The sequence below is a fragment of the Rattus rattus genome, chromosome 6 (genome assembly GCF_011064425.1).
Source record: "Rattus rattus isolate New Zealand chromosome 6, Rrattus_CSIRO_v1, whole genome shotgun sequence".
In the NCBI taxonomy this organism is placed as follows: domain Eukaryota; kingdom Metazoa; phylum Chordata; class Mammalia; order Rodentia; family Muridae; genus Rattus; species Rattus rattus.
The window spans coordinates 116933037-116958367 of NC_046159.1; the positions used below are offsets into that span (position 1 = coordinate 116933037).

General features: G+C 41.9%; 1 protein-coding gene across 1 annotated transcript in view; it reads right to left on the reverse strand.

The window, feature by feature from the left end:
- Cped1 (cadherin like and PC-esterase domain containing 1) overlaps positions 1-25331 on the reverse strand; it is a 269733-nt gene that overhangs the window by 16289 nt on the left and 228113 nt on the right. The window contains exons 17-21 of the mRNA XM_032905260.1: positions 23838-23974; positions 11653-11873; positions 11320-11421; positions 10599-10686; positions 7590-7736 (exon numbers count right to left, since the gene is read on the reverse strand). Of these exons, the coding sequence (XP_032761151.1) occupies positions 7590-7736; positions 10599-10686; positions 11320-11421; positions 11653-11873; positions 23838-23974 (695 nt within the window). The remainder of the gene's footprint in view (positions 1-7589; positions 7737-10598; positions 10687-11319; positions 11422-11652; positions 11874-23837; positions 23975-25331) is intronic.

The following is a 25331-nucleotide window of genomic DNA, read 5'->3' on the forward strand; positions in this document are numbered from 1 at the left end:
GAAGTTCAACTTTATTTATTGTAAGGGTTTTGAAGTCACTTAGTATCTTAATATTGCTTGAGAATCCCTATAGTAGAGTTGTAGCATTTTTCAAATATACATCCTGTCTTCGCCAAGATAGAACAGGAAACAGTATAGATGGGACCACTCCTGGCACCTCGGAATCTCAATTAGGTTGTTTAATGTTGGTGGTGAGCTTCTTGTCATCATGGTCTACTGCATGAGCATGACGTGCTGAGGGGTGAGCTCACTTTTCTAGCCATCCTGACATTCTGGGCTCTGGTATTGTAAATTAGGGGATGCATAGTTACCACATAGATGCAAAATACTAGTTCAGCATAAAATAACGGCACTCTTTGTTTATCTTTCATTTAATTATCCTTAAGAGGAGGACTTGGATTTAATTGCTAGTGTCAGCTATTCAAGATTAGTACTATTTTTTTCATTGAAAATTAAAAATAATCGGATTGTGCTTTCCCCTCCCCCATCTCCTCCCAGATCCTCCCTGCCTCCCCACCCACCCAACTCCACACCATCTTCTTTCTATTTTTAGAAAATAGGCAAATAAAAAAGAAAACAAAGAATGATGCCTATAATAATAGTAAAAACAAAACAAAACAATCAACAAAGCAGAAGAAACACAAATAGGCGCAAGACATGAAAACAAAATTCATTAAAGAAACAAAATCAGAAACCACCATTGAGTTTGTTTTGCACTGACTGTCTCCAGCTAGGCATTAGCACTGCCCTTAAGTGTGGTTTGTGTACCCAGTGAGATGCCACTGGAGACAATTGATTTGCCCTTTGCGAAAGGGTGTCAATTAGAGAGAGCTTCTGGGTTAGGGATGGGGGCATGTGTCTACTTCCCCTCTCAGCACTGGGACCCCATCTGGCTTAGGCCTGTGCATGCTCCCACAGTCTCTGTGGGTTCACATGCACGTCAGTCTTGTTGAGTCTGGAAGACACTGTTTCCTTGGTATCCCCCATCCCTTTTGGCTCTTACAATCTTTCCTTTTGCATAGCTCCCTAAGTGTTGAGGGGAGGGGTTTGCTGAAGCCATCCCATTTAGGACAAAGTGCCCCAAAGTTAGAGTGCTACCTTTAATAGAGAATTTTATACCCAATCATCTTAGAAAGGCCAGAGTCTCTCATGGCTGATGAATTCATCCTTACTAGGTACTGACCTTTAATCTAAACCCATTGTCGCCAAACACTGATCTGTCTCTAATCTAATCCACTTGTAGAAAAATGTGAGAATGTGCTCGCAGGTAATGGAATGAGTCCTGGTTGTTTTATGCAGAAGGAACTATCTGGAATCGGTTTCTAAAACAGGGAGGGGGTGGTACTGGAATGGGAAAGACGTATCCTAGAACTAGAAACTGGAAGCCATGATACGAAAACATCAAAATATTCTATCACAGGTAAAGGACAAAGAAGAGACACCTCCCCCACCTCACACCAGTGACTTAGACTTCTTGCCCATCTTTGTGGAGGGAGGCGTTGCCCCAACAGCCTCAATCCTATCTGTATTTTTAACTCTTGATTGTTTCTCTTGAGGAAGCAAACATGACAAATGCCTTTCTCGCTTAAACTCAACACCTTTCTCCCTTCATCTTTTATTATTATTATTATTAGATAAAAGGCCTCTGAAATCCTGTTTGCACGTTTGTTATGTCTTTACAGTTGACTGTCCTCTCCTTCCTGCACTAGTGTCTTTATTTGACACTTTAATATCAGATAGGACCTTCACCCTACTATACAATGAGGATTTGAAGTCCTTATCTAAAATGAAGTGTCGACCACATTTGACATTGCTGCTTCTGTCTTGATGATTTTGTTTTACTCCGGCTTTCCAGGGCACCATCCGTGGAACTGTACAAACTATACTACAGCTCTGCTTCTAACACGCTGTAAATTTACGCAATCATGCTTCCCTGAGCTTTTCCTGATCTATTTTTATGGCTTCAACTATTGCCTATTCACCGATGACTCCTGATCCTACCTCCAGTCCCAACCTGCCCCTTGATCTTCATACCTGTGTACCCAACTGCCCGTTCAGAACACCACCTGGATGTCCTACAGGCATCTCAAAGGCAACATGTTGAAAACGGAACCCGTCATCTTTTCCCTAAGCTGATCCCCCTTCAGTTCTTCTTTGTCTCACTTGATGTCTCAGCTCTCTAATCAGTCATGCAACTTAGGAATCCCCTTTGATTCTTCCCACTCCTTCATTCCACAGATAAAACCTACAGATTATGCTCTGTAAAAATAGCTTGTGTTCGTCCACTTCTGTCTTAGGCTTGTCGCTTCGGCACCCTTTGGAGTGAGTAGGCCTTTACCTTTTCTCATCTGACTTCTGGAAAAATTAGTTTACATTCTTGCTTTAGTTCTTTCCATATCCCCCCCTTCTCCCTCTTTGGCTATATGCCCTAACTTTTGAAAAATAAATGTATCTATTTTTATTTTATGCGCACAAGTGTTTGCCTGCAGTTAGGTATGTGCAACACGTGGGCGCAATCATCTACTCAAAGAAGGCATCGGGTCCCCTGGAACTGGAGTTGTGGACATTTGTAAGCTACCACGCGAGTGCTGGAAATGATGCACTTGTGCTCTGTAAGAGCAGTGAATATTTTAAAGACATCTCTCAGGTCTTTCATTATAACTTTTTCAGACAAAAATACCACCACCTCATTCTTCCCTGGAAGTTTCAGTGGCTGTCCACTACCTACAGATTTAAAGGCTAAGCTCTCATCATGATTTGGGCCGTGACTATTTTTCTCCAGTCCCTCTTTTTCACTAATGGTCTACGATATCCAGAATTGCTCCTTGTTGTCTGAGAACAGCAGCTTATTTCAGAGTTTCTTCTTGTTCCATTGGGGTCAGAATGGCCTATATCCTTGGGTTTGGCTAGGGCCAGGTTTCCACCACAATCCAAGTAAGCAGATTTTGTTTTTGGTCTTGATTTTGTTTGTTTGTTTATTTTTTAAAGAGGGGCTTCACTCATACTCAGACCAGATCCTATACGTCTTTTGGTGTAACCACTATGGCCTTTACATACCATTAACATGTTACTCCATATATTGTGTTATATAAGTTTTTATAACTTACATTTTAGTAATGCGAGGCTAGGAGCAAATGTGCCTTATTTATTTTTACTTTCTACTGTTTAGCTCAAGAAATGAACTCACTAAACAAATGCTGGATGACTGCCTCAAAGAATAAACAAGCTTGTTGTATTTGGAACAGAATATAGGGCAAAGGCTTAGAAGAGTATGCACATGTAAACAGGCCTTGGTAACCAACTTGTTTGGGTTGTTAACTGGTAAGGAAGGATAAGCAAAAAACGTTGTAGTTTTTTGTTTGTAGGTCTTAGTTGTAAATGGCAGTACAGGCCATACTAATGGGGGGGGATTAAGAGATTTGAGTCTTGTCTTTGAGGACATATGTCTTACAAGATATTTTTTGGAGTCCTATAACACATTATGCAGCTGATTTCGTAACAGTAGTGAAGCTCTTAGAGTACTTAACATTTTCTGAAAATATTGTAGCAATTTATTACAAATATGCATGGTTTGCTAAGATCTCCCTAAAGAGGTAACAGTGGCATTCCTATTTAGGAGGTAACCAACACTTGTGTGATTGGACTTAAAGGCCCACTCAACAGGAAGGAAATCATGAAGGTTACTCAGAAACTAACCAATCAATCAACTAGCACTACCCAGGGCTAGTAGAGTCATGGATCTTAGAGAATAAACATATTACAACCACTTTACTACACCAGTATAATTAATTCCTAAATGCATTCTAAATGCTTGTCTCTGTACTCACAGGTAAGCAAGCTTCTCCTTGCAGCAGATAGAGAGCATTACAAGATGCCACAATGATCAAAGAGCAGAGCAAAACTAATCATGTGGGCACCCAGACCAAACGGATACATCTACAACACAACCATACATCAAAAGCATAGGGAAGATCGTGGAAGCAATGGGTGCAAACATTATAAGGGCCAGAGGACCAAAGAAGTCAACTATATGATTGCGTCTCCCAGAAACATCAGGGAACCTTCACCTATGACCTCAGCAGCATAGTTGCTCAAACAAGACCTGAACGATGACAATGCCAATAAGCAAACTAAATCGGAGAGGGAAAAATATCACAGGGCTCCACACCTAGGCAAAAAGCTACTTGCAACTATTGACTGTAGAGGAGAGAGAGAATAAGTCTTCCCCTAGGAATGAGCACTTAATTGGTCTGAGCAAGTGATCAACCCTAGAATTCTGTATATACAAGCTATATTAAACAGACTTAGCAGATTGTATTTATACATTTGTGCATGCATGTATATGTGACAATATTAACTAGGGGTGAGGGGGTTATAAATTTGGAAGTGAGTGAAGGGGAAAGAAGTGGGTGGAGAGAGGAGAGGGAGGAGTCAATGATGTAATTATATCTAGTTTTTAAAAATTACAAAAAGCAAATCCATGCTGCTCGTTAAATTCTAGGATTTTTTTCATATCAGGTATGTATTCATTTTATTCTTTTTCTTCCCTTAAAAGTTATTACTTCAGTTTTAGATAGATGAATATAAGGGGTGTGTGTGTGTGTGTGTGTGTGTGTGTGTGTGTGTGTGTGTGTGTATGTGTGTGTGTGTGTGTGTGTGTGTCTGGTGCTGGGGATTGAACCTAGGGTTTCATGCACACTAGGCAAGTACCAAGTTTTCTATCACTGAGTTACATCTTCAGCCCGAAGGTACTTTATTTTCAGTTTATTTTGTGTTTAGATGTTAAATCTTGAAATATGAAGAAGAGCAAAAAAATCTCTCAGCTCCATGTTGTTTATCCAATTAGGTCAAATAATAAAGAATCATGGAGAAAACATCTCTAAGAGAACTAACACACTTTCCTCTTTTCTCTCCATGTCTACATACCAAGCCAGACACTTCTGTTGCCTGAATCAAGAGACAGTCACATTTGCCAGACATTAAAGGAATTGTGGAAGGCCTGCACAATGGATTAGACTAATAGCCACCCACCCATCGCTGTGGGTTTGTCCTTTCTGCAGCTAGGTTTGGGCTGATATTTCTGAATTGTTTCCAGGTCTCTGCTTTTCACAGACGATATCTGCTATTGAATCCTCTGTTGGGCAAGAGCTCCCGGGATCCTGTTTGTTGTCCAGCATAAACATTGAGAAGGTAAGAGTCCATTGCCACCCATAGAAAGGAGCACCTGCCTTGCCACTCATTGAGGACTTTCGAGTCAAGCCGTGCACACGGTTTGGAAACAGCTCGCAGATTCATGGTGACAGCCTATTCTCTTTTGGTGCCTTGAGAAATGAGACTTTCCAAGAACTTCACTTTCACCTGTGACAGGCAGAGTTCACAGAGTCAGGTTTGTTATGTCTGCAGTAGAACTCTGGCCATACAGCAATGAGATGTTAATTTCTCATTGCACTGCTTATACCAACTCCTCAAAAGTACCCTTCACGTACATGAGGATGGTTTGGTTAAGAAGATGGAACTCCAGCATCACAATTCTTGACATTTATTGTTTTGTTTTTTTTTTCTATTATTTTCAGGTGAACTTTTTTATTGATAGTCTTGTAAGACATGAACATAAAACAAAAGATGATGATCAACGGAAGTTTTACATTTCAATATGTGATACTATAGAAAGACTACAAAATGTCAGTGTCATTATGAGAGATGGCCTGAGGTACCAGGGCTTCAAAATGCCCATAAAGGACGATCATGTCCGTGATTAGTGAGTGAGTTTGACCAAGGTGATCTCATCAACTCCACGTTATAGCTACAAAGGCAAATGCTCCTGGCAGCTGATTTGCTCGCAATCCCAAGAGCTTGGGCATGAACCGCAGTTCTCGGGAATCAGCTGATGCTATCTGTCGGAGATGCCCATGGCTTGTCATCAAAACCTCAGGAACACCATCGACAAAACACAGTGTGTGTGTGTGAGAGAGAGAGAGGGGGGGGGCTGTAGGACAGCATAACCTCATAAGTGAAATATTTTGCCTATCATCTTTCTTTTGTAAATTAAAGAGAGTGTGTGCTAGAAGTAATTATAAATCAGTATTATTCTACTGCGGGAGGCTCAAAGAATTTGTGCATGTGTGTGGTTTTTAAATTCCAGAACTAATCGTGTAAATGGCAGGAGATGCATGTAATAAGATCATGTGGGAAGGACATCCTCCGTTTATAATCGGGAGCTGTGTTCTCCGTCTTTGGAGGACAATTTCTTGTTAGTCTTTCTGAGATCTACTGCGGAAAAAGAAAAGCACAGACCCATCCTTCAGTGTACTAATGGAAGACATATTATATAAACATAAATAAGTAAACATATTCTGAAAGACGTTTGAAAATGTATGCTGTTTTTTAACGTGCCCATTGTCCTCGAGTTTGGGGACGATTGGCTTGCTTTTGTGATACACCGTGATCCTGGGATGGTTCATTGTGTTTTGTTTTGTTTTGTTTTCTCTTCCAAACTACTCAGGCTTTTATTTCCAAGCATGTAGTTTTTATAAATAGGACATGTACTCTATGGGTGGCATATTTTCTTATGGAAGTCATTAGCAGACACACAGTGTCCTACAACTTAAAATCTGTTCTGAAACAACATGGCCAAGTTTCAAGCTCAAAACTTCGAAGTTCCCCACTGTGGCTTCTGACTCACTTCTCTGAGATTTAGTGTCCCTGGTCACTTAAGAGGATGTGCAGCTATTAGCAGAGCATAAAGAACAAACACTGTCTTAATGGCTTTTGGGTATTCTGAGGATCTGGGGATCAAGGCGGCGTGACGTCAGATAAATAAATAAACGGGATCGAAAATAAACTGCCATCTGACTAGTCAACTGACTAAACGTATCCTGGATTGTAAGAGGAACCGATCAAGGAAGAACAAACGGAGTGAATCAAGATCTGATGCGAAGGCATATTGGAATACCCTTCCTCTGAATGCCAGCAGTGTCATTGGAACCTGCATTCACAGAAAGGTTAACAAGGGAACTCAGATTCCAAGTGTGGTGTGGCTGTTTCTTCTGAATCAAAGCATTCCCTCCTAGAGGGAAGTGGGAGATTCGAACAACTCAAGAAGCCCGGAAGGCTGCATGATTCTCAAATACGATCTCGATTAAGCAGTGACACTGTTCAGGGGAGGAGACTACGGTAGAGCAGCGGGCAGGTTGAGCAGGGTACTCTGGGAATGCAGCTTCTGTGATATATCACTGGTGTTGGCTGGGCTTTTCTATGACGTAGATATCCTCGAGTCACATGTTCCTGTAAGTAACCTTTCCCCGATGTTTCTGGGAGAAATCCTAATGAACTCAGTGGGATTTCAGGTGCAAGGGAGGTGTGAAGTCTTCAACCACCCATGATCCCAAGTTTTCCATGTCGGAACACTGACTTCTAGTGCCTCATTTCACAAAGCTGGTGGTCACTTTGTCCCCTTTTCTCATGTAATTTTTCTCATGCAAAACAACCCAGGTGATACATTAAAAGTATAAGATAAACAAGCAAGCAAGCAAACAAAAACCAAACCCAGCAACCCAAAGCGACACAGCTCTGAGAGCCTGTACAAATACCTCGTGAAAATGGCATCCACAATTGCCCTGCAGAAATTCTTTGTGCCGTCCCATCGTGATAGTGAATGTGTCTACTACTTCATAGCCATATTTTTTGGCAGCTTCCAGAATACTCAGATTTTCTTTATATAAGTTCCGTACTTCACTCTGTATTGCCAAGCAAGAGACAAAGGGTTTCTATTAACAGGATTATTTTATGCTTTGGTAACTCAAAAAGACGTTATGTAAATATCTTCTTTTATCAAGTTTGGTTGTATCGGAGATGAATTCCATGTCAATTTCTAAAATAAAGACGTGCTCTATTTTTCTCAAAACATCAGCATAACCTTTTATGTATATATGATAAAACAATTAATGAGTATCTACAGAGATATATAGTTTTGAATTTTTCCTTACCTAAAAACAATTAAGTTTATTGCTCATAAGTGTATTTAAAATTTGAAAACTGGTACTTGACACACCACAAGGCAGACCTTCATTTACTTGGATTCTCATTTAATTAAGCCACTTGATCCAGCCCCTGGTTTTTTGTTTTTTGTTTTTTCTTTTTTCTTTTTGCTTAGCCTCTTGCTAAGGACAGAATGGAAGGGAACATGGTGTGTGGTCTGTGCTTGTAAAACACAGCGTTCTAATTGGAGAAATGGGTATATCCATGGCTAATAAACCCTTTATTGGGGGGAAACACATCTTCACTGACAGGAGGGGTAACTGCAAGGAGAAGTGGTGCATCTGTACCAGAACACTTCCAGAGAAGGTTCCAGAATAGTCTGAGGGAGGCTTGCTGCTGGGATATGGAGGAGGCATGTGGTTTGGGGGAAGCAGCAAAACTGAGGGAGGGTTCCAGCTGTGACCCCTCTGGTTCCAGCTGCTCTTCCCATCTTTCCTAGTGTGTTGCTGGTGGTGACACAATCTGGCTGAGGTTCTAGCTCAAGTCCAGCCTTTTCAGAAAGGACAGCATCACCAATTTCGCTAACTCCAAGACCTTCCCATAGCCTGGGTCAGTTCCTCAAACCCAGCCTTCCGTCTGAGACACTCCCTCCCCAGTCCGGCCTACTTGCTCCTCCTTTCAGATCAGACACTGTGTTGAACTCAGTCTTCCGCAGGTTGGCCTGGCCGTTCGGTGGCTACACAGTGGAAACTGAATGAAATTCTTTGGAGAGCAGTGCAAATGCTTCCTGTCACTCCCCAGGACTTCCCTTCATCCTTTCCACACAGTTCCCCAGCACATCCTCTTACCCCACTATCCTCCCAACTAACACAGGGAAGGAATCCCTTTCCCATCTTGGAAAGGTAATAGGAGTGCTTAATTTTTTTTTTTTCATTAGAAAAGGCAAACAACAGCGAGATGAAAGAGGTGGGAATCAGCAACATGGTGCTGCCTCTGCTGGTCTCCGCATGCTTAATTTCATCCCCCACCGAAAGAAGAGTGTTTTCTCTACGACAATGCCAGTGAATAGAGAAACCTCAAGAAGAGTCAGCCCCAGAGGAAGGGACACTAAAGCTAACACTTGGCAGGTGTTTGGAAGTTACCCAGGTGAGGAGGTGGGGGAGAGCATGATCCATGAAGACGAAGCACTGATCTACACAACTGGGAGTCACTTGAAAGAGTGGCATGCTTGGGGGTGTGTGTGTGTGTGTGTGGTGTGTGTGTGTGTGTGTGTGTACAACCCTCTTCTCCTGTGCATGCCCGGAATGAATGAGTCTACAAAGCAAGCCAGAGGCCCATCTTGAACAGCTATGAGAGCATACCATGGAGTTCAGAATGGTGTGCAGAGTCACTGGCCGTAGTACCTGGCTCCTTTCTGTTTTCTACCTGTCTTCTTCCCGTCTTTTGTCTTCACTGTTTGTAAAGATTGATGAGCTCTAGGGGCAGGTGGGATCTTAACACAGGGTTTACAACAGGGCAAGCACAGAAGACGTACCTGCTGTGATGAATGGATGGGCGCTAATAACCTAAATGTAAATGAAGGTCACAGTTCTAGCCGCTGTGAGGGACAGTGTGGTAAAGGAATGTCTGGACCTGTGCGATGCTATTCAAATCTCTGGAAGGAGCTGCCGGGTTTGAGTCACCCTGAAAAGGCTCCAACTCGTAACGTACAGCATAAAACTACCCAAGTCCCCTCTCTTGATCTGCAATTGTCCTAAATCCTTCTACTGCCTAGAAGTTAAAGGCCTCGACTTTCTTTAAGTTACCCAAACCCAAGATGTCCTCACTGTGCTGGCTTTGGAGTGTTAACGCTGACTATGGTTCTCCTGTGTTAGAGGATACTTGGCATTCAGGAAAGTAATGTTTCGAGGAAGGAGAGAGCGATCCCATACTTTGTGCTTGAGAAAGCTAGATGGGCTCAACGCAGGCACGGAAAGCAATCTTAGCCTGCTTACGTATAAAAGGGACAGTGTGCTCTTGAACCGTGACTCCGCACTTGTGTATACACTTGGGCTGCTCTCTGTGCTTGAGTAGGAACAGCTGGTTCTCTGACCTACAGATATCTTTCTTTTCTGTGCTAATTTTCCTACTGAGACAAATTTACTATGTTTAAGAACTGGCTAGAGGCACCTAATCCCTTTCATTCGTGGATAGCCAAGTAGGGGGAAAACAATGATAACGTACACACACACACACACACACACACACACACACACACACACACACACACACACTAAATATACTGTTCCACAAGATATTCACTGATATTGACAATTTCATTCGTGGTTTCAGCATGAATCTGAAGAAGGAAAAGTCTCTGAATATAATGTCTAAAGCTTTTCTTCTATGCATTCAGTGTTGTTTAGCACAGCTTGGGTGTGTTTTTTTCTCCCTTGAAGACAGCACATCATTTATAGCACATTATGGGCTACAGTCTTCTTGTCTGCAGGAACTGTTAGGATGTATTTGGGATCACATTGGGTTTTATTTTTATGGAGGCGGATGGGAATCGTAGAATACCTCTTAGACCCTTTGCTATCAGGGATCCTAAATTCACGCAGCCGAAGGAGAAATGGCCTTACCTGTGTTAAGAAATGCACTCCATCCACCGGCAGGTGGAATCCAATCCCCAAAGTTTTGATGATCACTAGGATATTCTGCAAATTTTCCCTGAATAAAATGATCAGAATTTTAAAGTCACAAATGTCTGGTGCATTTTTACATGCTTGTCAATGACATAAACATATATGACAGAATCCTTTTAGAGTGTGGTCATCTGTATACAGGACTAAATTCCTTTTAAATTAATTTATTATATAGTAAGGTTTTATGTAGACAGAATTTAGCGTGCTGATGGATATCATTTAATAATGATAATCTGTCTTAAATATATCAATTACTTTGTTTCATCCAAAGAATCACTTCTATAGCAATGAGAATGTTTTAGACAAGATTATTAGAACTTTCAATATACATGTTTGTTTGTTCTAAGGCAAACTCTTACTCGGTAGCCCCTGTCTGATTCGAACTCACTATCCTCTTGCATTAACCTCATAAACGTTTGAATCACAGGTATTTGCTACTACACCTGACTAGAAAATAGGTTTTGATCATGGAGAAAGTTTAAGTTAGAATGCTAAGGATCCCTGATTAGATATAAAACAGTGTAAAATTCGCCTTTATATTTTAAATTTTAAACCCTAAACCTGCCCTTTCATTAAGCCCTGGTTGAAGTTTGGTTATGAAAATGGTCCTTGCAAAGAAAAGACGAAGACACTGATGACAGCGGCTGCAGGGAGTTACCTCTTTAAAACCTTGTGAATAATTTGCAGGTGATTGGAATTAAGCCACTGAACACCACCGACAACCAATACCGTCTGGTCAGTATTCTCTAGGGGCTGTGATCTGAAATCCAGAAAGAAAAACAACACATGTTGCTTTAGAACAGATGGTAAACATTTTAACTGGATTGCCTCACATTTCAATGAACCGTGCCTGGCTTCCTGATCACAAGACTTCCTTGTCATTTTCAGCCACATTAGTGAGTATCTAAGCTTTTCAGCACATTTGATATACCGTGTGTAATTATGACCACACAATGGTGGCATTTGGCCACTCATAGTAGTTCCATCGTACCTTTGCAAGAGATGTTCAAGTGCTTTCTCAAATGCAGGTCTCAATGAAGGGCTTATCCAGAACTGGGGGTAGTAGGAGTAACTGATCAGAGTCTTTCCGCCATTGACACTGGGGTAGAGTTTAGTGCCATGCAGCTTCTGCCACTCCTGAAGCGTTTCATTCAGTCTCTCAATTAGATAATACATCATCCCCCTGTTGGTGGAGTCTCCTATGAAAAGAATCTATAAAGAAAACATATCTGCCATCAAGTCAGGTGATTACATGGCATATAATAAAAGTATTTTATTAAATGCTCACATAATTACACATCTAATTCAAGGATAGCCTTTGATAGCAACATCCTTAATCTCCCCCATCATAATATCCCCCAAACTTTTCATTTATTTCTTTCATATTTTTAGTAACGATATCTCCTGATTGATTAATGAACGTGTGAAACTTTTATTTCATGTTATTTCCAATTTCCCCCCCTTATATCCCTCATTTTAATTATGTCATTTCACTTAATCGGGTAACACGATTTACTGATCTAAAGATCCATGGTCTACTGCAGAACTCTAGGGATGCTTAGGATTTTCAATCTGTGTTTGGTAGATGTGCACACTCAGAACCCACTGAGGTAGCACCATAGAAAGCGTGCCCTTACTAAGCCACTACCTAAAGACTATACATGGACTGACCCTGGACTCTGACCTCATAGGTAGCAATGAATAGCTTAGTAAGATCACCAGTGGAAGGGGAAGCCCTGGGTCCTGGTAAGACTGAACCCCCAGTGAACATGATTGTTGGGGGGAGGGCGGCAATGGGGTGAGGATGGGGAGGGGAACACCCATAAAGAAGGGGAGAGGGAGAGGTTAGGGGGATGTTGGCCCATAAACCCGGAAGGGAATAACACTCGAAATGTAAATAAGAAATACTCAAGTTAATAAAAAGAAAAAGAAAAAAAGAAAAAAAAAAAAGAAATGGTGCCCTTACTTAAAAGAAAGAAAGACAGTAACTCAGGACCCGGGTCTTTCTGAGCAGTGTTTCCCACCCTACTTTGCATGGCCCAGTGTCATTCGTTTTTCAGTGAAGTCTGCATACTGCCAGAACAGTCCAGCTTCAGGTTTGTGCTACCTCAAAGCTGTGCTGTCGCTAACACACCACCACTCGCATCTCTTTTTTGGTACTCCAATTCATTCGGTGTTCTCTTATTTGCATACTCCAAAATTGTATCCCTTACCATTGCCCGCAGAGTCAATTGTGAACTATTTGGGTTCAGTCAACAGTGACTGAGACTCTATTACTTAATAGTCTCCGTTCTGGGGAGATGGCCGCAGATGGGAAGTTTGAGATGGGAAGACTGGGGCCATCAATCTTGTAAATAGTGAGCACAAGACTCCAACCCAGGCTCTCCAACCCACTTGACTTCAAGTGTAGGTCAGTGGCCCTCCTTCTCCCTGCATCTCCTCGCATTAGTGGGCAGACTTAGGCTTTCTCAGGGAACATGATTTGTGTTCTACAACATCTGTTTGTCCCTTGTGCTAATCCATCTGCCTTGAGAGTTCCCCCTTGTACAATCCCGCCTGTCAAGCATCAGAACCAACGTAAACGGAGCTCCTAACAAAGGTCTCCCCTAGTGTCCCAGCTACGGTGACTCACTCCGTATTCTGCAAGTCCATTAAACTTTAGTTTCGTCATAGATTTTTATCAAAGGCTACGTGACGTTATGACTACGTGTGTGTGTATGTGTGTGTGTGTGTGTGTGTGTGTATGTGTGTGTGTGTGTCTTTTCCACCATATCTTACCAAGAAGAAGTTGAAAAGTAAATTTTGAAGTTTGCTTTCCCTCACAATGCCATGCATACACTTGAAAAGCACTTAGTGAATTGAATGTGGTGTGATTTTCACCATAGGCGATTCTCTTTGAATGTTTTTGGATAAGACTTAACTCTTTCTTCAGGGTTTTTATTTCCTCTTTGGGATTTGGTTTGTCTCTTACTAATGCACACATTTCCTCTGTTTCACTGGGAACAGCACACACCACCACCTATATTCACACCCACGGGGAATTTACTAAGACCCTGCAAAGGCTTGTACTTTCTACAGCACCTCTGTAAGGAAGCCTAGAAAGCTGCTGTAGATGCAATACTGCTGTCATAAACAAGGCTGCTAAACAGAAGAACCCAGCAGACCCCCTCACTGATGCTTTTAGTCAAATCTTATTGAGTGATAATATCCTAGTACAGTAAAATAGTAAAATAAACCCAACTGGTTCTTGCTATGCTTTGCATTTGGTTTTATGGTCTAGATTTTTGATTAAAATAAAAGAGAAATATCTGTAATGGTGGCGATTGAACCCTGATCCTCACTCACACGAGGTAAGCATTCGGTCACTGAACTAGGTCTCTAGTCCCTTCTTTATTTTCCATTGTGAGCCAGGGTCTGAGTGGCCCAGGTTGACCTAGAACTTGCTGTGTAGCCTAGGCATGCCTTGAGTTTGGGAATGGCTAGGATTCCAGGTTGTGGCACTATGTTCAAGAGAATGCCTTTCAAGCGGACTTTTGAGCCACCAGGAAAACTCATTAGAAAGTAGTGATGGCTTCCCTCCTTCTGTATTAGTTTACTGGGGCTGTTTACCACAGACCGAGCAGCTTCAACAACAGAAATGTTTCATAAGCATTGCTGGAAGCTAGAAATGCACACCCAAGAGGCTGACAGGATTATTTCCTTCTGGAGGACTTTTTAGCTGGTAGATGATGGTCTTTCCTGTCTTTCCGTGGTCTTCCTCTGTACATTTGTGTCCTGATCACTTATGTAGACTGTGGCCATACTGTATTTGAGACCTTGTTTTATCCTCTTGGCCTCTTTAATGGTCTTAGGTCTGAATATCAGAACTTTCTGGGTTCCTAGGCCTTAGAAGTTCAGCATATGAATTTGATGGCAATGATACAATTCAACTCAGAACACTAAGTTAAGAATCATCGAGATAGAACCTTTTGTTGTTATTATGTTAAGATGGGGCTCTATAACACCCAGGTCTGCCTCTAATTCATGATCCTCCTGCCTTGCCTTCTCAAATGCCAGCTAAATAAACTAAAGGTTTTTCATTGTTTCGTTTCATTACTGTATTGAAGTTAGTCCTTCCCAGACAGTAAACCTTGCACTAAGTGTCCCAAGCACTAGGTAGCTATAATGTGGATTACAGAAACAAGTCAAAGAAATTACATATTACTGCAAGAACATCTCCCGCACATCCTGATTCCCAGTCTTTTCCAGGGGTTATATCTGAAGCCCACTAAAGCACATTAGAAGCAAATTAGCCCTATTTCAAAATTCCTGGGCACTACTCTTTCCTAACTGGATAATACTTTACATAAATTGTGTTTCTTTTATGAAGGTTTGTTTCCTTGAATGTAAATTGGAGGAAATAACAGCACCAGTGGGCTTAAGTGAGATGTCAAATACTTATTCCTGGCAGGCAGGCAGAGACTACAATATGAATGTATGCCGGTTTCAAAATGTGAGAAAGACGGGCAGCACATTTTTTTTCCCAGTGTGCATTAACACACGGACAGACACAGCAGAAGTAAGAATCGTCGAGGCCCCAGCTGGTTCTCTCCATCCCCATCAAGCCAACTACCACTGAAAATCAGAACCCTGGCCGGAGGAGTAAAGCAATTATCCCCTACTCTGAGCGCTCTCACTGGGGCGCTGGAGTCTCCACAGTGGATTGGCAACCAGTAAGAGCTACATGCAGATTGGTAGACCCTGTATGCTCCCTGATTAGCAAACAAGCCTTGCTACACATTACTCTGTAATGCAGGTGGTTCTAGATAACTGTGAAGATACAGGCCATGGAAGAATCGTCTGGAGGGTTATTTTATCCAAGTCTTTCCATTTATGAAAGTTTAGAAATGATAAAATCTAACTAAAACATTCAGCCATGATGTAGTAAGGGAACACATCTACCTTTAAACCATCCATTCTTTCAGTACACGGAGCACAATTAAACAATAGTATGATGACAGGCTGACTTTCAGACACGTGATTCACATTAATCTTTATGTGTTTTAGGTAATTCTGTTCTGTTAAATTATTAAAGGAAATAAGTTATTTATTTTGAAGGACACTTTTCATTTTAAGGGACTTATATTATTATAACAAATATCTGTATCTGTCTATTGAGTTGATGAATAGCCTCTCATGAAAACTGCTGCCTTGGGAGAATGTCAGGGCAGGGAGGCCGCAAAGGGAAGGTGGATGGGTAGGGAACACCCTCATAGAAGAAGGGGGAGGGCAGATGGGCTAGGGCGTTTATGAACAGGAAACTTGGAAAGGGGATAACATTTGAAATGTAAATTTTTAAAAATCCAATTAAAAAATGTTTTTAAAAAAACGGTTGCCTTACTCTGGTGTGCAAAGGTATTGATTGGCATAAGTAATTAAAGAGAAAAGAGTAAGAGTTTATAACAATAATCAACTTTGGTAATAAAATACTAAAATGACTAACCCCTAACCCCAAGTTAAAGAAAATTTAAGAGCCGAATGACCTTACGAGGATCGGGTAAATGAACCATTTCAGGCATTGCTAAGTGCCAGGAAAGTAGACTTAATTCCCTTGTTATACTCTTTACAATCTTTTAATGATTTGTTTTCAATTTATGTGTGTTGGTACTTTGCCTTCATGCATGTCTATGGGAAGTTGCCAGATTCCCTGGAAATGGAGATACAAAGAGTTGTGAGCTGCCTTGTGGGTGCTGGGAACTGAGCCCTGGTCCTCTAGAAGAGCAATCACGAGAGTTTTTAACTACCGAGCCATGTTTCCAGACCCATTTTCCTATGACATAAGTCTGTAGTGACTTGAGCATACCTGATTAGCACAAATGTTTGCCCAAACTGGCCAGCGAGATAAGTTAAAACAGTTGCTTTGTTTACCTGGCCCTAAATGTCTGTCACTGAGACAAAGGGCGGCTCAGCTGTGCTATGCAGCTGAGACAGGTTAGATGGCTAATAAAGTTCAGGTCATAATGAAAAGCTAGCGCAACAAAACATTTCTCTGTAAAGTTTGATATGGTTATAATGAGTGTTTTCCAGTTATGCATTTTAATTATATTGGCTGTCCATACACAGCCAGCTTGCTATTTGGGGTAAAACTAAATGTAAGATGGAAATTTAGGCAACTCTTACTCAATCACACAAAAGTGGGCAACTCACACTCAATCACACAAAAGTGGGCAACTCACACTCAATCACACAAAAGTGGGCAAGGAAGGAAAGACAAACAGCTGCGCAATGGCAGAGAGATTTATTCCTTCTACCTTGGGCAAAATGATTTATCTCTACTATCCCGTTGTCTCTTGCTGAAGGAGGGCATCATGCGTAAGTGAGTCACCCTTAACCGGCATGAAGAGTTCTTCTTGTTCACTCCAATTATTGAGACCCACAAGTGACAAGGAATTGTGTAATCTTTATGGAATTCGTGTGTTACTAAGGACATATTTTAAGTCAGACAAACCTGAGAAAATTAAACACCTTGATGTACAAGATCCATGTAAACCTTTACATGTTAATCAACAGAATAGAATTAAAGACCCAGCCATAATTTTATACACTTTGAGACACCCGACTTTTGAAAAAGAAGAAAAAAAAATACACATTGGAGAAAGGATAGCATCTTCAATGAATGGTACTAGTCAAACTGAATGGTTGCCTACAGAAAAATGAAAATATATATATATACACACACACACACACACACACACACACATATATATATGTGTATATATATATATATCACTCTGCACAAAATTCAACTCCAAATGGATCAGTGACTTAAATATAAGACCAGATACCCTGAACCTAGTAGACGAAAAAATAGCTTGAATTGACTGATACAGTTCAAGCCACTGATAGCTTCGGCATCCAGAACAATAAATGCACGAGACCTCCTGAAGCTAAAATAAAAACAAAAACTTCTGTTCAGCAGAGGACATCACCATTTGAGCAAAGAGGAATGGGAAAAAAAATCTTTTATGAATTGTAAATCTGATAGAGGGTTAATATCTAGAAGAAGAAGAAGAGGAGGAGGAAGGAGAAGGGGAAGAAGAAAGGGAAAGTAAAGAAGAAGGGGAAGGGGAAGCAGAGGGGAAGGGGAAGAAGAAAAATAACAACAACAAATTAAATAGCTAGAAAACAACCCAATTAAAATTGGTATATAGGAGAAAAATAAACAGTTTTTACAGATTGAAACACGAATGTCTGAGAAACATTTAAAAAAAGTCAATATTCTTACCCACCAGGGAAATGCAAATTAAAAACACTTTGAGATTTCATCTTACTCCAAGGATAAGTAAAGAAGTAACATCCCGTGCTTGTGAGGACGCGGGCAGAGGGGAACACGAGTTCTGCTGATGGGGATGCTAACTGAAGTAGCAAACAGGTACTGAGGCAATCAGTGTGGAAATTCCTCAGAAAGCTGAAGATTAATCTACTGCCAGATCGTGTTGTACTTCCCTTGAGCACACACCCAAAGAACTCTTCATCTTGCTGCAGACATATTTGCTCCTTCGTGCTCATCGCTATTCTACCCGTGAGAGCTAGGACTTGGAAACAATTTAGACATCCACCAGCTAACGAATGAATAAGGAAAATGTTACTGAGTGGAATATTACTCAGCTGTTTAGAAGAAAAAATCGATCCATATAACCACAGAGGATAGGTAGGCTGGAAAGGGATCAGGGGGGAGAAGGGGATCCTCCAGGGATGGGAAATAAAATAAAATGCTATAAAGAGATAAAGGGGAAACTCAAACAGGAGATTGAATGGGAGAGGAATGGGAGGGCAGGATAAAGCAGGAGTATGGGGAGGGACAGCTAACTAAAGACTTTTTGGAAAATGTAATCAACTGTCTCTGTTCATCAGCCATGTTTAAGTGTTTTCTTTAAAATATTGTGCATATTACTAAATATAAAAATGGCGACCTGTTCAGTACATTTACTGTTTCTTCAGAGTGACCATTTGGTATTGGATAAACAGCTGTGCTGAATTGTTCTAGAGGAGAGAAGCTACCAGTAGTCCTACCCAGCCATGACATCTATTTCTCTCTCTTAACAGGACTCTTCTTTCAGACGTTTTCTTACTGGATTGAATCCTGAACTGTTTTCCACTGACAACCACAGTTAGGCTGTTCAATGAATTTGATTTTTTTTCAGCTGTAAATCTGTCATTCTTCTAGACTACCTCATATGCTGAGCCCCGAATCCTGATGACCCAGGCTTATCAAAGTTCCTCTCAGAGTTTATGGAGAGATGAGGATTAATTTGTAGAAATACAGTTATGATTAATATCCTAGTTTTTCGATTGCTTTTACTTTGATTCAACATAGCTACTACTGTATATCACAAAAGCAAACACATACACAAACACAGATGAAATAACTACTTCAGTAAAATTAGTTTATAATTGAGTTAAGTTTAATAGGAGTCCTACATTTATCTGCACCCCTGTATACGCAGGTCTAGATGAATTTCTCAGCCACTCTGATATTTGTTGCTTTCCTATTGGGATGTCATCCTGCGATTCTTCTACTCAACCTAGCTGAAGAGAAGGAAGACGCCTGGGGTGTGGGAAGTCCAGCTCTGTTCATTTGCCATCGAGTGAGTCTCTTGGTCGAGGTTTCCGGAAACTTGAGCTAAACTTCAAATCCTAACTGGTTGTGTCTGTTCCCTTCCCGCCAGGTGGGCTTGCATTTCCAAGTTCAGTGTTGGCGTTCACCCGTGGAAACCATAGAGAAACCCTAATAGGAGTTTAACAAAGCAACTTGGAGAATCTCAAGGAAGCAGAATGTTGCTAGAGGGTCCAGCTATATCCCATGATTCTCAGTGGCCTACTCAAACCCTGTTGCCATTATATCTGATTCTTTGGATAAAGAAAACTCAAGGTAATGTGTACCCCAAAGCGGAGGCTTGCTAGGATTAGGACTCGGAAGTCTGCTTTTCTTGTAATAAAGTATGTCCAAACGCCTTCAAGGCAATGGTTACAACTGTGGGCTTCCATTGCTAAAGATCTGAGGTTTTCATATGAATTAACGGTCTTCAGGTTGGTAAGACCAGTAAAAAAAAGGGCAGGCTTTGATACGGTCTCATGCCATGTAGTCCACACTGTAGGGAACTGAAGTACATGTGAGCATGTGACCTAAAGCCCACCTTTGTCATTCCCTCGCACAGTCCCACCCCTTTATTGCTTTTGCCTTTTGCACCCATTCTCTCAGCAGGAGAGAAACTAGAGACCTCCTGGTTTGAGCCATAGGATGCTTACAGTAGATGACGCTCTTGAGAAAAAGGAACATGCCTAAATAGTTTTTTTATCTCAATAGAGCTACTTCGAACTAACATGACAGCTACACGGCTGCTAATTCTAAACACTTTTCTCTCTAGCTGCCTGCCTACTTTATGGTAACTTTGCCAGACAGTCCCCGCATGGGTCTATCTGGTGCCTGCCTCTGGGCTTCTCCCTGCCTATGCAACTCTCTTATTAGTGTTTACACTTGAAATCCAGCACCTGAGGTAACGTGTACTCTGCTGGAACGGAGTCTTAGCTCAGCAAACATTAGGTGGATGAATGAAAAATGTGACGTCACACAGTCAGAGCTTGGGAAATGATCTGTAGGACTCTGCCCTGCAGGAGCTCTTCAGGCATAAAAGGCAGTGCAGGGTTTCCCAGACAGGTAACAGAAATAATAGACAAACTCTATGAATAGAGCTTTGGAGGAACCAGGGCGTAGCTGGTTTCCTGACTGCCAGTCCGAGGATCTTCCAACCTCATGTCCTGCTCTCCTCACCATATGTGAAGTAAGTTCCTGAGCATTGCTAAGGTAATATTTACCATTGCTAAAGCCTTCTTGACTATTTGACATGTTAGAGAGGTAAAAAGTCAGCATTTCATGCATCTAAAAAAAATGTGTATTACTTCTTTTTCTGTTTTGAACGTATATAGTATCAGTGTCAGTGTGTGTTTTGTGTATGTGTATGTGGGCAGAGACCAGAAGCTGATGTCCCATGTCTTCCTCTGTGGTGTCTTCACCTTATTATGTCTTCACTCTTACCTGTTTGGTACGCCTAGACATTTTCCATGTACATAAGCAGGTTTGTATGTCTACCTTCGTTTGTACACTGATGGGAGCGTTTGATATATAATCTACATCTGCATTGTGTCTCAGCATTGCGTTTTGGAATTTTGTGGGACAGCCTCTGTCTTCCTGACTCATGTCCTTCTGTTACAGTTCCCAGACCACTATGAGGTGATGTCCTGCTGTCACAGTCCCCAGGCCACTATAGGGTGATTTTTCCGATTCTGGTGATGTCACTTCTTTGCTCAAAATGGAGAATGCTTACCTAATGACTGTAACTATTACATACAAACTAAGTGAGCATTCTGGTGAATGCATCAGAACGCGTCACGTGAGGGCAAGTGTGAGCTAAGTGTGCTGATGGCCACCCCCTGAGACTAAGAGGCACACGATGGGTCTCTGCTCAAGTCACCTGCACATAAGCTTTGGTTTTCTGGTCTTTTAATAACATACATTTCTCAATAACGTGAAAGAAAATGTCCCCTTTTTACCATGCCTTGTAGAGTCCCTGATAACCAGCTTTGTAACCAGCTGAGACAATGTTGCAGACTGTTTATGACTAATCAGAGTTCATATATCAACATAGTAAAAACCCACTGTGGCCACCACAAGTGGAACTCCAGGGAGGTGACAAGTTTAGACTGACTCGGTAATGAAGGTACAGTCCCTGTGGTGTTCTCCTAATGAAAAGAGGATGTGACTTCCACACCTTTTCTCTCACATGTGGACACAAGAAGGCAACCAGCAGAAACTGGAAGTGACCTCAAACTCCCCAGCCCAGAAATTTGTCTGAGCCACCCAGCCTATGGTATTAGACTATAGCGTCCTTAGCTTTCTAAAGAGGTGATCCATCCACTGTGGAGGCTTAGGGTGTATTTACTTATCACTCTACAGATGGAGAAAGGAGCCTGAGAAACAAAGTCACATAATTTAGCGACGTATTTGCATCAACTGCTTCTCAGGTCAGCAGACTGTGACATCGTCTTGGCATTGTGCCCAGTACTCTGGATCCTGAGGTTAGAATGGAATTTTGGGTAGAGAGCTCTCTGGCTGGTGTTACAAGGGTGATTGTCACCTCTATATGGTTAACATGCAGTCAATGCATGGCCAAAGTTAGTGTAGTCACAATGGTTCACAAATTTTACCAGTGAACTCCATCTCTGGGAACATTTAATTTTCTCAAGTAGACAACACGCATAATACCTACCTCATAAAGCCGTGATTAAGAATAATTAACATTTTTATTTATTCACTTATTCAACAAATATTGATTGACTGTGGTAGAAAATTTTAATTCTAATTTGGGGCTTCATTTTTGATCATTCAGTTCTCAGATAAAAGACACACACACACACACACACACACACACACACACACACACACACACCTGTTATTATTACAATAAGCCCTAAACAGAATAAGAGCTTGGCAGACATCTACCCTCTGTGCTATTAGAATCTACTTTGCTGTCGACAACCCTGAGTTATTACTTACTAGGTTTCATCTGGGCTGCTCTGAACTCCAATTGGCCAGCCCTCAGGGCTATGTTTTCATGGTGGCTTCTCCGCTATTCACTTCTTCTTTCCCTCTGGTCATTTTCCACTGACCTCCAGCCCGGAAATCCTAAACTCCACCTATGTCTCTTCTGCCCGGCTAGCTGCTGGCAGCTTTATTTACCAATCAGAAATAACTTGGGGACAAGCTCACATAGCATCACTTGGGTCTACTTGCCACTCTCTCATCTCTGAGGCAGCCTGGCCTTGATGAACCAGTATTAGCATTAGAATACAAGCAGCATCCGGCCAACCCACTACAATGAATTGCATGTGCAGGGGATTAAAACCGGGGTCCTTGCATAGTTTAAGTTCGTACTTTACCACTGAGCTTCAACCCCACTCCTACTAATACTCATGAAATGATTACTTATTCATCACAAACTGTAATATATAATTTAGGCTATCGCAGTGAATCAAATACACTGCTTACCCTAACGAAGTTTAAAGCCTAGTGGGCTTTAAGATTTTAGAGTCAGGAGAACTGTTCCTCACACAGAAAAACAGCTCAGTTAATGTCGCTGACAACAAGCTTCCACATCAGTGTTTTCTTGCTCTCTCCTTTTTACAAATTAACCAATACTGCTTCTTAATTGTTGGTCATGTTCTCAATCTTGAGCAGTACTCTCCTTCTGTTGAAACGAACAGCACATGTATCTTTCTGCCCTAGCCCGCCCCTTTTCGCATTCTTCTTGAGCTAATTACTAACAGAAAATTTGGCATGCATTCCACACTATGCTGTTTTTAAACTCAGCTTTTGAAATGGGCCTGTCCATATGCGAGGGCTTACAAGTGGTGCATGAGGATAAATCCATCTGATGAAAGGAGCTTCGAAAATCTGGTTAGGATTACGTCCTGAGATGTCAGCCAAGCATCTCAGCCTATGTGCCAGTTTGACATGTCTGAAGGTTCTGCTGGGCTCTACCTAGTCAGAACATGCCTAGCAAGAAGAAGCTGTATGGCCAAGAAATCAGTTTAGGAGCCCCAGGAGAGGGAAAATCAGCGTGCTGAGGTCCACGAGACCTGCCCAGCAATTCGAGAAAAGGTCAGTAAGGTTAGAGTGGAAACACAGCACCGTGCACTTGGGAAGTCCTAGAAGTGAGTCTTGCACGCAGGGCATTTGTCTTCTCTCACTGAGCTAAAGATTTCCGTTTCAGCAGTGGCGTATGCTAGCGCTACCAGCGATGAAGCTGGCTGCTCCAAGCTGCCCACCGTCAGTTGACCTGACCAGCTCCTAACAAGTCGTGCTACAGAAACAGCATGGAATTCGGACAGCACAGCACATGGTTTTAATATACTCCATCTGCCAGATAGACTGATTTGGAGAAACGTGACCATCGTGAGCAAGAAGTATTAAAGATCATCGGTGATAATGTCTACAGGTCATTCAAAGAGCCATGGGACATGGAGTTAGTTTTCCTCTAACTGCAAGAGGCCAGAGGCTGGTTTAGCACATGCAACTATCTGGCTGCGGTGAGCGGATGGCAAGAAGCCCAGGCCTCCCTGGCTGAGGGCAGAGCCTACCTTCCTTCCTTGCAGGCACTGCTGAAGCTCTGGCTTGCTTAGGATGTCATGTTGGCAGTTGTGTGGTTGCCAGGTTATTTCTCTCCAGTCACAGGTCCTGTTGTCTGAACAAGTAAGGCAAGGCACAATCCACTGGCCTAGAATACACAGCAAGATTTTTGTTTGGCTTGTGAAACTACACATTGCAAGTGTCTAAGTCAATGTCATCCAACTACAGGAACGAAAATGAGAAGACCATTCTTGACTGATAGATAAATCCAGTGGGAAAATGCAGGGCCTCCTGCCAGTCGAGCAGAGGGACAACGTGATGTCCTGTTGTGAAATAACCCCGTTCACGCTGCAGTCAGGGGTTAGTCCCATGAAACCTCATGAGAACACACGGAACACGTGATTGCCTGCGAGTCAATAATTACCTCCCTTGTGAACTTGAATAGGACTAAAGTTGAGTGGGAGTCGCCAAGTTGTCCGTGGGCCTCGAACATTTATCACCCTAACCCATAACGAGGTTGCCAGAATGAGAAGAGACTTATTCACTGTGCTCAAGAAATTTAGACACAAGAGACATACGGCGGTATTTTGATGATTTATAGTTTTCACGACCGGTTATTAGTCCTCCATCTCACTGATGGCACTTTGGGTGTGGCTACTTTCATTTTCTATATAGCTGTGCCCTCTTGGTTCCCTCACAGCTTGGTTAAAGTGAGTAGTGTTCTCGTTTGTCCAGCGTGAGGATGGCAGAGTTTTGCTGATTACGGAATTATAAAGAGAAACTAAAAACAAAACAAAACAACAACAACAGAAAAGGAAAAAACAACAACAACAACAAAAAAAACAAAAAACAAAACAAAACAAAAACCTCAGGGCTGGAGAGATGACTCAGCGGTTAAGAGCGCTGACTGCTCTTCCAGAGGTTCTGAGTTCAATTCCCAGCAACCGCATGGTGGCTCACAACCATCTGTAATGAGATCTGATGCCTTCTTCTGGTGTGTCTGAAGACAGCTACAGTACAGTCATCTTCATTAAATAAATAATATTTTTAAAAAGCCTATTTACTTGTGGGGGAAGCAATGCAGGTAGAGGTTGGTAACAAACTTTGGGGACCCCTCTCCTGCCACACTGAGGCAGCAGGCTCTCATTTGCTGTTTTTCTGCTGAATTACCTATTCCCACATTCGCTGGCTGGGAAGCCTCTGGGAGATTCTCCTGTTTCCACCTCTCTTCTTTCCACAGGAGTTCCAGAATTACAGCCCTGTAGCACCAGGTCGAGCCTTTTCATGGATTCCAGGGATTGGACTCCCTTTTTTAGGCTTATACCCCGTGAGCTATCTATTGTTCCAGCCTCAAGGAAACATTTTTAAAAAAACTCTCTACTTTTTCTGGGTCTGCTTTTGTGGTGCTTTTGTGTCTGCAAAGTCTCTAGTGTGATAGGAATGGCAGCGGGAAGATTATCCACCTTCCAGACATGAGTACAGTACCTATCCCATTCACGACCTCA